Here is a 12,443-nt window from a genome sequence, read left to right as displayed (position 1 = left end):
AAAAGTTGATCAAAATAATAAGTATGCAGAATCAACTGCTACATAAATTAATTTATAATAGACGAAGTAGTTTAGAATAAAACAAGATTAACCATCTACTATAAAAACATAACTATTGTATTACAATTGTTTCACGACCATCACGAACTATGTGAGACATGTTATGCCTTGGAGGTGCCTCATTATCACCAATGGCTCCAACATCAAGCTTTTATTAGTCATATTTTCGAAAAAGTGCAGCATATCTTGACCTTAAGAACATTACATCTAAGTCACCGGCTGTATTTCTTTGTCCATAAGACAATCACTCGGCACCCTCAAGGAGAGTTGACACAAACACCCTTTTATAAATATAAAAAGAGTAACGATAAAAATCGATAAATCAGACTAATATATAATATTAAAATAAATAATCACCAAGGCACTATAATAGTATGTTTATAAATTCATTTTTTATCGGTCATTAAAAAATAAGAATGAATAAAATATATTTCTAAAAAGAAAAACATATAAATTTATGATGAAGTTACTTTGTTATCTTCCTTGCTGTTAGATTTTGATTTTTCATGTGTCTGCGTATTCTCAACATCAAATCAACCCTTCAATCCATAAATAAATAGTATACAAATACAATCAACATATAATATACAACTAATGACAATGAAATACAATGTTAAAATGAAACTTCAAACCGACCCTTCAATGGAATATACAACATCCTTTCTTTTTATACAAATGATAATATAATAATAAAACTATAAAAGAGAATACGAATACATAATACAAATAGAGTAAACAAAATATAACTATAAAGTAAACAAAAAAAATATACTCAGCAACAAATATAAAAAAAAATGATAATGAAATACAAAATTGAAAGGAGACATGATAGTTCTCATGTTATTCTGAATAAACAAAAGACATTCGTAAAAATATAAAAACAATTAACTAAAATGAGTTTTAAAATACCATTTTGCGCACTGATCAGGTCCTGTAAGTGTTCCGGTAGTCTCTCCTCCATCAATTTATCAGCCAATCCTACATTATCCACTATTTCTTGAGTAATACATAGATTAAATGATAAAAAATTACTAGAAAATTTGCTGATTTAATCGGATATCCTTAGTAAGTCTCTTAAATTCAGCCATTGAAGAGTGTTTCTGAGGTTATCAAACCCTAACCGAGATTTTAACTACAGACAACTATTCAAAAAAAAAATTAAATAACAATAAAATCAGAAAACAAAAATAAAAATAGAATAAAAATGAATACCTTAATTAATGGAATCGTTGAGAATCCGATTTCTGAGATCAAAAAATGGGGAAAGAGCTATGCGCAGAATATGAATAATAAGGGAGAATTGAAGAGGTAAATCTTAGTGAGAGAAAATAAATTATTACTATGTTTTAAATATGAGAGAGTTAATTTGGAGACGTGTAACTAATGTGAGGGAAATCATGATACATTATTTTTTTAAAATAATAACATCTTTGACATTTTTACTAATATTTTTAAAGTATGAAATTTTTTACTAAATATGTAGTCTTTTTGACTAGTTTGCTAATTTTTTTTTCTTTTTTGTTTTATTTATTTAAATCAACATATCCATTCTTCGTTTGCTTCTTTTTTTCAAAATCAAAATTATCCCTCCTCATTTTTGTTCTTTTTATTCTAATCAACCTTACCTTCTAATAGTATAAAGTTAAAAAAAATAATCTTTTTTTAAATTTTAAATTAACTAGAACTAGGGTTTAATAAAGAAAAAACTTTATTAAGTGAGAAATTATTGGATTCCGAGATTAAAAGGATAAGAAATTATTGTCAAAATTTCAAAATAGTAATGACCCTTTAGGTTACTTTTCCTGCTAGAAGTTTCTATGGCGATTCCAAGTTATTTTTGACTTGCTTGAATTATAATACCTTAAAAATGCCTAGCTCATAAAAAATCAGAAGAAGTATAAAAATTTTAAGTTTGCAGATTTTTGGGAATCACGATACGTAAAGTGAATTACAATTTGTGAAATGAATCCATACATGATGGTTGAAATTTTAGGAAAATTGATTTAGTATTCAGGAAATGTGTTACGATCGTAGATGTGTTGACGGATCATGAATATGCCTCGTAGATCAAGTCCTGAAACCTCATAGATTCAGAACCCTAGACTATCTTCTACAAGCCAACAGTACAAATCGTAGAAAGGACTATGAGTCATGATTAGGGTATCGTGAATTATTATTCAAAGACCTTGTAATTTTGGGTTTATATATATCTACGTATGACTAGGATGAGTCGTTAAACTTTCAATGGATCATAAAAGGGTCTCGTGGATTGGAAGTTCAGAAATCCATGATTTCTTTTATGATTTCTACGGACAGGGTTCCATGACACTTAGATAGAGTCAAGGTCTATAAATGGAACCACGGGTTATAGTCCTCGTAGAGCTCTTTCAACAGATTCTAATCAGGGTTATTTGGATTTTTTCTCACTCTTTTAAACCCTGTACTATGTCGTTTTGGCCAATTCTAAGTGGATTTAAGTGATTTCTAAAGAGTCTAACCTCTCATTCTCTCATAACTATCCCAAATTCAATTTCTTTTCTCTTAAGTCTTTTCCCTTAAGTAAGTTAGGGTTCCAAAGCTTCAAGCCTACATTGAAAAATTCAAGCTCGGGTTTGTACTTTAGAACTTCATTAATGGATCCTTCTTCACCCATTGAGTTCCAAGGAAACCTCAATTTCTCAAGTTATAATTTCTCCAAAACTAGGATTAGTATTATTTTCATGAGTTCTTATTAAAATTCAATTTCTTCTTCATGATGATCTTCAATTGTATGATTTGATTATAATTCAATATTCTCAATGACATTTTCATTAACGTATAGCATGCAAGTATTCTTCATGATCAGAGTTATGATAATACTCAATTATCCCCCTAGCCTATACCCAAAATCCCTGAGACACACCTTATCTTTGATGAGGTCCTATTACCCCCTCCCCCCCCCCAAACTTTTTTTTAAGTAATTGTTCACCACTTTTGTATCTACGTGGCAATATACGTGAATTCACCCATGTAGGGCGCGTGAGTGAAGATTTTAGATAACAATGACCAATAAAAGTTAGTCACGTGTCAAAGTAATTTGAAAAAACTCAAAAATAAATATTAATGTTTCTCTCTAAAGCAGTTGTCTTCATCTTTTGAAAAACAAAAACTCCATTTTCAGTGTTCTTCATTTTTAAAGAAGCTCCATTATCATTCAAGTTAAATAGCTCCTTGATTTGAAAAGGTAAAGTAAAATTTAATATATTCTTTACATCTTTTTATGTCAATTATTAATTCTTATTTTTTTTGACAATGTTTATAAAGTTAAGGTTATGACAAAATCCGAGTTGAATAAATTGTGTATGGATGAGAACGATTCAATGTTTAACGCGGAAGTGCGATGCAAGCATGGAATCTTACTGCAAATGCAGACGTCTTGGTCAAATCGCAATCCCGGAAGACGATTTTGGTCTTGTCCTCACTATGAGGCCACAAACTGTAATTTCTTTAGATGGAGAGACACGGAGAGAGTTGATGAAGATCTCGTTTTATTCTTCCGAAATTGGTGAATAGGATTAACGAGTTAGAAAAAAATTATGAGCATGTGAAGATGCAACTGGAACAGCTTGATAATTCCAACATTGAACAGTCAAAACTAGAGAAAATTCCTTTGGATGAAGGTGAAAGTCTTCGAAATCGTTATGAAAATCTGAACATCAATTCAAAGGAGAAGGTTGACAACGTAAAAGAAATGAGTGAGTTGAAAGACAAGAAGAAGATGAAAGGGATGAAAATGAAGAAAACAAATAAAGGCTGTTGTTTTGGCAAATTCCTTTGTTGTGTGATGATTTGTTTTGTTGTTGTATTTGTTAGTTTTCTAACCCAAGTTGGTAGGTATAAGGATCATATGAAATTGCCATGATTTTGTGTGGTAACGAAACCTTTATTTGCTCTATTGTAATGTAAAATTGAATTTGTTTGTGTTTGAAACTGTCTTAATTCTCTATTTGCCATGTTGATATGTTTGTGTTGGAAGTTGTAAAATGAAGTAAAGCAAGAGGTATTAATCATTCTTAAGAGCAAATTTTAAGTACAAAGTTGATTGTAAAAGTGCCGAGAATTAGTCACAGCGCATAGGTGCCCAGAATTTCATTGCTTAAGAGCAAATTTTTCGTACAAAATCTAAATGTGCCCAAAATTATACAAGTCACAACGCATACACAAAACAAAGTTTTCAAATTGCATAAGTACCCATAATTTCAGTACTATAACGAAAAATAGGAATATTTATTTTTCCTTCAAACATGAAACAAAATAGTACTTATAGTGGCCACCAAAAAAGTACTAATAAAACACCATTGATATCAACATTATAGTTTCCATGGGTATCGAGGTTGTGAAGAGGAGGAAGCATTTGGGTTTGAAAGCCTTGATTGATCTCTAATCTGCTGGAGCCTTCTAGTTGTGATTGCCTGATTTCCTTTCCACTTCAATCCACTTGTCGGTTTGAAACCAACATCCCCAGTTACAATACTTGATCTCAAAACTCTCTTTGGTCCGGCTAATATTGTGCTACTTGGCTGTCCAGGCTACAACATTTTTAGAGAACTAAGATTATTAGAGAACAAATGTGCAAGTTATTAGAGAACAAACAATATGAATGCATCGCAATACTTACATTGAAAGTTTTGAAACCATTTTTAGCTTGAAACACACCCATTCCAGTGACTCTTGGCCTTTTAAATTGAGTTGTGTTTTCAACACCCTTTCCTTTCCTGGTAGTAGCAGTTTCCTTTGGTGCAACATTTGTGTTCTGGTCTACACCCTGTGTTGTACTACCTTGAGAACATGTAAACCAATTTTCAAGTGGATGATTACTACCTCTTCCTGCACTTCCCAATCCCCTACCCCTTCCTCTACCACTCCTGGATCTTGATAATACTCCAACACCATTTACACTTGCACTTGCTTCATGTGTTGGTTTCTTGAAGTTGTAGGAGGTGCAGTGGTTCTAGGAGAGGCCCTTGATGCACTTGCACTTGTTGTAGCTCTGTTCTTGAAGTTGTTGGAGGTGCAATAATTGTAGGTGAATCCCCTGTTGCACTTGCATTTGCACTTGTGTTTTTAGGTCTGCCTCACCATCTTTTGGCAACAGGCTCACTCTCAATATTTGTTGATTTCTAATTAGCAAAAAAAAAAATTATATTAGTAAGTTAATTACACTTTAAAAGTAAGTGACAAAATAGTAATGTACCTTTGGTGTTCCCCTTTCCTTTTTGAACTTGATGGTTCTTCAACATTTGAAATAGGGGAGCTCTCTGTTCCCCGACAGTGGAACCAACTCCATCACTCCTTCGTAAATGACAATTTCTTTTATTGTGACCTTTAACATGGCAAAGACTATATGTCATAGTTAGTCCTGTTTTAGATAATTTATCAGACATCTTCTTTTCACCAACCTCTTTCCTTCTCAACTTTCTAGGTCTGCCTGGCATTTGTTTTATCACTGGTGGATCAACAAGAGGATTTTTTGATTCTGGCCACATCGGCATGTTATTCATAGGTTATATGAAATGTGAGTAAGTCATCAAGTACCTCTCTTTAGAGTAGCATGGATGAATGAAATCATGTGGGTCATATTGTTTATGCAACATTGCAGCTAAGGCATGTGCACATGGTATACCCTTCAACATCCAAGATCTACAACTACACTCCCTCTTTCTCAAACATACAGTGTGTTGTTTGTATCCATCCAAAACCTCATAGCCAGTTACTCCATTAAACTCAATGTTACATGCCATTGACTTATCAATATTTTGTTCTAATACTTTCATTGCCATTGGAGAGAAATTGCTTATCCAAGAGTTTGGAAATTCACTTAACCTAGCTAACCTATTCATGACCTTAATTCTTATCTCTTCAAGCATAGTAATAATGGTTTTATGCCTTGCAGACAAAATTCAAGTATTAAAGCTTTCACACATATTATTATCTATTGCATCAAACTTGACTTCACAATTAAAATACACCTTACACCAATATTCTTTATCATAGTAAATTAGGTCATGCACTATACATGTACCTCCAGTACCTAATTTAGACAACTCGTGCATATTTTCTCTAAATTCAGCTTCAAAAGTACTTCTAGCACACTTCCAGAACTGCTTCTTCCTTTGCAGCCCTCTCCAATTCTTTGACCAATTTGCTAGTATATGCCTAGCACACCTTCTTTCCTCACAAGCTGGCAACAACTCCTTTATAGCTATATCCAGTCCCTACAAGTTACAACAAACATTAGATAATTAAGTTTAAAAAATAATAAACCAACAGATAATTTAAAACAAGTTTACCTTTTGCATGTCTGACATAATTGTGAAACTTGTTCCATCTCCTAATCTCCAGTCTTCTTTCAATAGAGAAATAAACCAACTCCAAGTGATTGTGTTCTCATTTTCAACTACAGCCCAAGCAAGTGGAAGCATTTGATTATTGCCATCTTTAGCCACTGCAATAAGTAATTGACCCCTGCAAACCCCCTTCAAGAAACAAGCATCCAGACCGATGCATTTTCTAGTTGACATAAATGTCATCTTGAGTGCAGCAAAACAGATGTAAAATGCCTCAAATACTGGCCTACCAGATTCATTAGCTTCTCCTAGCTTCACCACACAAGTACTCCCAGGATTAGTCCTCAGCAACTCATCCTTATAATCAAGAATTCTCCCAAATTCCTTAACATGATCACCCATAAGTTCATTCAAAATTTTAGCTCTTGCTCTTCTAGTTGTGGTCTTACCAACATGCACATTATACTTCTTACGGATTAACTCTTGCAACTTGAACACTCTGATATTTGGTTGTTCAATAACTTTCTTTTTTTAAAAACAGTAGCAATGAATGTAGAGTTGCACAAATAATTCCTAGTAGCCTTTTGACATGAATGGACTGGCATGTAAGTCTTAATAACAAAGTCATTAGTCTTTGTTAGTGAAAAAACTTACAAGATAATAAAATGCAAGATTACAATTGAAAATAAAATGAAGAAATTAATCTCTTCAGGCTGAGGCGCGGATATCTCGCTCTCTTTAAGGAGATTCAAGCCCACTGCAGCAAATGTTTTCACCGGTCCAGCAGTAGTCCTCTTTGACTTGTCCCCTCCAGGATACAACAGCCTTCACAAAGTATAACTCAACAACTCTGGACAAGAGTTGAGTCCAAAGCTCCACAAAAAAGAACACCTCCTTTCAACTAATAAGAACTCTCTTTTAGACTAACTCTTTCACTCTTTGTTTTCTCTTGTGAATTGTTTGTATTAACCAAATGAAGACCGCCACTATTTATACTACAAGAAGTCTTCCTAGCAATAAATAGGAAGATAATAGAGGTAGTAAATAGTGAAGATAATGACCTTAGGAGTTTCATAGGTTACAATAGGAGTTACATAGGTTACATAGGTTACAATAGGAGTTACATATGTTACATAGGTTACAAAGAGTAATGGAGGTATTAAGAATTAAATAAAGTGATGGACAACCAATGCTAATGGATGATGTAGAAGTTATCCATTCCAATGTTTTCTTATAACTCCAAAATAAAGCAATTTAATATGTTAAATATTAATATTAAAATGCTAATAACCTAACAATCCCCCACTCATTTTAATATTTAGATAAGAGAGTATATCAGTTGAAGAAAGACTACTATGCATAATGAAGGTGTGCTCTGCATTGAACCTCCACTTAGTGAAACAGTAACTTTTACTCCAGAGTCGTAGTGGTCTCAGACTTGAACTATGACTGCTTAAGGGAAATAAAATATCACTGCTCACACATAATAATCAAGGTGTTGACATGAGCTTTAACAGCCAGCACGTTATGGCCATGTGCTATCCCGGTTTCATGAGTGCATTTGAGAATAAGCCCCATTCTCGTCGGAAGCGACCTACTTCCACACATCACATAGGTGAAATCTGTCGAGAGTGCTCCTGTAAGATTAACACTCCACCCATACGGGCTACAGATATTCATTAAGAGTTTTATCAACTCAACCTTCACAAACTACAGGAAATAATGCACTCACATCATAGGGAGGGAAAAAATAGTGCATTTTTCACAACAAGTCATCATATGATTAGTTTTTCCCTTTGAACCTGGTTATAGGATCTCTAGTCCCCAGGTTGGGTTTCCTCATATATGACTCAAGGATTTGTAGGCTTCAATCCCATCCCCCTCGATGTGCTCCAGACCTTTTCTCTTGTTAAGGCCTTCGTAAGAGGATCTGCAAGATTATCACAAGATTTGACATAATCAACATTAATGGTACCATTTGTCAAATACGATCTTACATTACTGTGTTTCCTCCTTATAGGTCTGGATTTACCGTTGTAATAACGGTTTTGAACTCTACCAATTGCAGCGGTGCTATCACAATGAATTAAAATAGGAGGAATTGGTTTTTCAAAATAAGGAATTTGAAACAATAAATCTCTTAACCAATTCGCTTCCTCACTAGCTGAAGCTAAAGCAATTAGTTCAGCCTCCATGGTAGAGTTAGCAATTATAGTTTGCTTTTTTGATCTCCAACAAACAGCACCACCACCTAAAGTAAAGACATAACCAGTTGTAGAACAGGAATCACCTGACAAAGTGTTCCAATCCGCATCACAAAAGCCTTCAAGTACAGCAGGATATTTTTTATAGAACAAACCACAATTTTTCGTTCCAATTAAATATCTCATAACTCTTGTTATAGCATGCCAATGTTCATTACCTGGCTTGCTTGTAAACCTGCCAAGTACTCCTACTGCATATGCAATATCAGGCCTAGTGCAATCAGTCACATATCTCAAACTTCCGATTATACTAGCATATTCCTTTTGATTTATTACATCATTTTCACTTTCAACAGGAAATAAGTGAACACTTGAATCAAAAGGAGTAGCAACATGCTTGCAATCATGAAAGTTATATTTTTTCAAAATTTTCTCAACATAATGTGACTGGTCAAGGAAAATCCCCTCACATGTTCTTGTTATTTTTATTCCAAGAATAAAATTTGCCTCACCAAGATCTTTCATATCAAAATGGCTTCTAAGAACATTTTTAGCTTCATCAATAACATTCATGTTAGAGCCAAAGATCAACAAATCATCAACATATAGGCAAATAATCACATGAGAATTATTCCAAGACTTATGATATATGCACTTATCACACTCATTTGTTTTAAAATCATTTTCAATCATGCAGGAATCAAACTTTTCATGCCATTGCTTTGGTGCCTGTTTCAAGCCATATAGGGATTTAGTAAGTTTACATACTTTGCTTTCTTGGCCTGCTTCAACAAAACACTCGGGTTGGTCCATATAAATTTCTTCATTTAGGTCTCCATTTAGAAAAGCAGTTTTTACATCCATTTGATGAATTTGCAAATCAAAAATTGCAGCCATAGCAACTAAAAGTCTAATGGATGTAATTCTTGTTACCGGAGAAAAAGTATCAAAAAATTCTAGGCCTTCTAGTTGTTTAAAACCTTTTGCAACTAGCCTAGCCTTGTATTTATCAATAGAACCATCCGGTTTCAACTTTTTCCTTAAGACCCATTTGCAACCAATTGTTTTACAACCCGGTGGTAAATCAACTAACTTCCAAGTTTTATTAGAAATTAGAGATTCCATTTCATCATTTACAGCCTCTTTCCAAAAAATAGAATCATGTGAAGATAATGCTTCTTTCAAAGTTAGAGGGTCATTTTCAATATTAAACACATAAAAATCAGGACCAAAATCTTTTTCTACTCTAGCTCTTTTACTTCTTCTTAACTCAAAATCACCAACTTCTTTATTTTTCAAAGTTAAAGTAGAAGAACTAGGTAGTGACAAAATATTTTGTTCAATCCTTTGACCCCCACTATTTTTAGTATCAAAAGGAAATTTATTTTCATGAAAAATAGCATCACCAGATTTTATTACAATATTATCTTCAAGATTAAAAAATCTATAGGTTGTACTATTTGAAGCATAACCAAGAAAAGCACAAGTAGTAACTTTCTTACCCAACTTTGTAATCTTGGGATCCATTAGCCTCACAAAGGCTAGACAACCCCAAACTCTTAGATATCCCAAACTTGGCTTGTAACCTTTCCACAATTCAAAAGGTGTCAATTTAGACTTTTTATGAGGCACACGATTCAACACATAACAAGCAGTTAAGATAGCTTCACCCCAAAAATTTAAAGGTGCATGTGACTCAATTAGCATGGCATTAGTCAATTCAACCAAAGTTCTATTTTTCCTTTCTGCTACTCCATTAGACGAAGGAGAGTAAGGAGGAGTAGTTTCATGAATTATTCCCAATGATCTAACAAAAGAATTAAACTCATTTGATTCATATTCACGGCCTCTATCACTTCTAATTCTTTTTATTTTTCTTCCAAACTGATTTTCAACCTCATTGAGATAAGTTTTGAAATTTTCAAAAGCATCACTTTTATTTTTCATCAAGTAAACATATGTAAACTTAGAAAAATCATCAATGAAAGTGATAAAATATCTATTACCTCCACGAGTTAGAATTCCACCAAGTTCACAAATATCAGTATGAACTAATTCTAACAAATCAGTTTTTCTTTCAACTTGAAAATGAGGCCTTTTAGTGATCTTGGCTTTACTACAAGCCTCACACTTTTCAAAATTCTTTTTAACCATTGGGATTAATCCTAAACTACTCATGATTCCAACATAACGATCATTAATATGACACAAACGAGCATGCCAAAAATTAGTAGAAGAAAGCATATAAACAGAAGTAGAAGTTTTATTCATTTCAACATTCAACTTAAACATCCCATCACATGCATACCCCTTCCCCACAAAAATACCTTTCTTCACTATTACATATTGATCAGATTCAATAATCTGTTTAAAGCCTGCTTTATTAAGAAGAAAACTAGACATCAAATTTTTTCTCATAGAAGGAGTATAAAGTACATCTTTCAATGTTAATATCCTTCCAGAAGTAAAACACAATTCAACATCTCCCTTTCCAAGCACTTGAGTAGTGTGAGCATCACCAAGCATGATGGTTTTGGGCTCCTCAAAATGAGTATATTTTTTAAACCAGTCTTTGTCATAACAGACATGACGGTTTGCACCAGAATCAGCCCACCATCCATCAACATTCTCAACCATGTTTATGTCGGTAATCACCGCCACAAAAGGTTCTTCGGTAACGTTTGCCTGAGGGTTAGGACCACGTTTCCGGAATCTGCAAAATCGAGCAATATGCCCACTCTTGCCACAAACAAAGCATGGTCCCTTTTCTTGAACTTGTTGATTTTGTGCTTGGTGATTTTCACCATTATTTTTCTTGGGAGGTCTACCATTATTTTTCTTGAATTTTTTCTTCTTAGGCTTTAAAGAAGTATTTTTGTGAGTTTCAGGAGTAGCATTATTCGAAGTAATTAAATTTACCTTCGATATGATGTTGTTCTCTTCTGTTTGTAAAAGTGCATCTTGGCCCCTTGCTTCTTCTTCCATGCGGATTTTCATTATCAAGGTTTCAAGAGAGGTTTCCTTTTGTTTGTGGCGCATAGTTTTTTGAAATTCCTTCCAAGAAGGTGGAAGTTTATCCACTACGCCACAAACAATAAGGTTATCTCCAATTTTAACCTCTTCGGACCTAAGCTCTCCAACAATCATGATGAAGTCTTGAGCTTGATCTACCACTGATTTGTTGTCCACCATTTGGAAACGAAAAAATCTACTAGCTGCATATTTTTTCGCTCCAGCCTCTTCGGTATCATACTTACTCTGCAATGCCTTCCAAATTTTCTTTGCACTAGAGTAAGTTCTATCATAATAATCATAAAAATTATCAGATAGACAATTAAGAAGATAATACCGACACTTATAGGAATCACCATCGTACTTTTCCACTTTCTCTAGATGAGAAATAGTTTCATCATCATTCATAGTGGTGATGTCTTCTTTATTTAGATTCTTCTCAGTTAATACATAAGAAATATTGAGAAGACCTAAGTAGAAAAGTACTTTACCCTTCCATCTCTTGAAATGGTTACCATTGAACCGAAATGGCTTGTTAAGATCTCCCATCTTGACATCCGCGGTTTTTTCAATTGTAGCCATCTATGAATCTCCTTGAAATTGTTAGTGAAAAAACTTACAAGATAATAAAATGCAAGATTACAATTAAAAATAAAATGAAGAAATTAATCTCTTCAGGCTGAGGCGCGGATATCTCGCTCTCTTTAAGGAGATTCAAGCCCACTGCAGCAAATGTTTTCACCGGTCCAGCAGTAGTCCTCTTTGACTTGTCCCCTCCAGGATACAACAGCCTTCACAAAGTATAACTCAACAACTCTAGACAAGAGTTGAGTCCAAAGCT

General features: G+C 33.7%; 1 protein-coding gene, 1 long non-coding RNA gene and 2 pseudogenes across 2 annotated transcripts; 1 reads left to right on the top strand and 3 right to left on the bottom strand.

Moving 5' to 3' along the window:
- Nucleotides 1–1,390, bottom strand: LOC114074688. The gene is made up of 3 exons (XR_003575034.1): nucleotides 1,273–1,390; nucleotides 970–1,038; nucleotides 1–341 (listed from the first exon to the last, which is right to left on the bottom strand). It is a non-coding gene; the product is annotated as an uncharacterized LOC114074688 (long non-coding RNA).
- A 1,711-nt stretch (nucleotides 1,391–3,101) lies between these two features.
- On the top strand, nucleotides 3,102–3,961 carry LOC114074776 (annotated as a pseudogene).
- A 312-nt stretch (nucleotides 3,962–4,273) lies between these two features.
- Nucleotides 4,274–5,534, bottom strand: LOC107004009 (annotated as a pseudogene).
- A 416-nt stretch (nucleotides 5,535–5,950) lies between these two features.
- Nucleotides 5,951–6,629, bottom strand: LOC114074775. The gene is made up of 3 exons (XM_027912749.1): nucleotides 6,390–6,629; nucleotides 6,122–6,314; nucleotides 5,951–5,985 (listed from the first exon to the last, which is right to left on the bottom strand). The coding sequence occupies exons 1-3, from the start codon at nucleotides 6,627–6,629 to the stop codon at nucleotides 5,951–5,953; spliced, it is 468 nt and encodes a 155-aa protein (XP_027768550.1).
- Nucleotides 6,630–12,443: the final 5,814 nt, after the last annotated feature.

Source organism: Solanum pennellii, chromosome 11 (genome assembly GCF_001406875.1).
Source record: "Solanum pennellii chromosome 11, SPENNV200".
NCBI lineage: Eukaryota > Viridiplantae > Streptophyta > Magnoliopsida > Solanales > Solanaceae > Solanum > Solanum pennellii.
This window is presented reverse-complemented; position numbering and strand designations above follow the sequence as displayed.

Bases quoted from the DNA above. Each gene is read 5' to 3' on its own strand.
- LOC114074775 (XM_027912749.1), bottom strand. From the start codon at position 6,629: ATGACATTTATGTCAACTAGAAAATGCATCGGTCTGGATGCTTGTTTC. The intron at 6,315-6,389 runs GTAAACTTGTTT...TGTAACTTGTAG, and splicing joins TTATGTCAGACATGCAAAAG to GGACTGGATATAGCTATAAA. The intron at 5,986-6,121 runs GTACATGTATAG...TTTGTCTGCAAG, and splicing joins GTCTAAATTAGGTACTGGAG to GCATAAAACCATTATTACTA.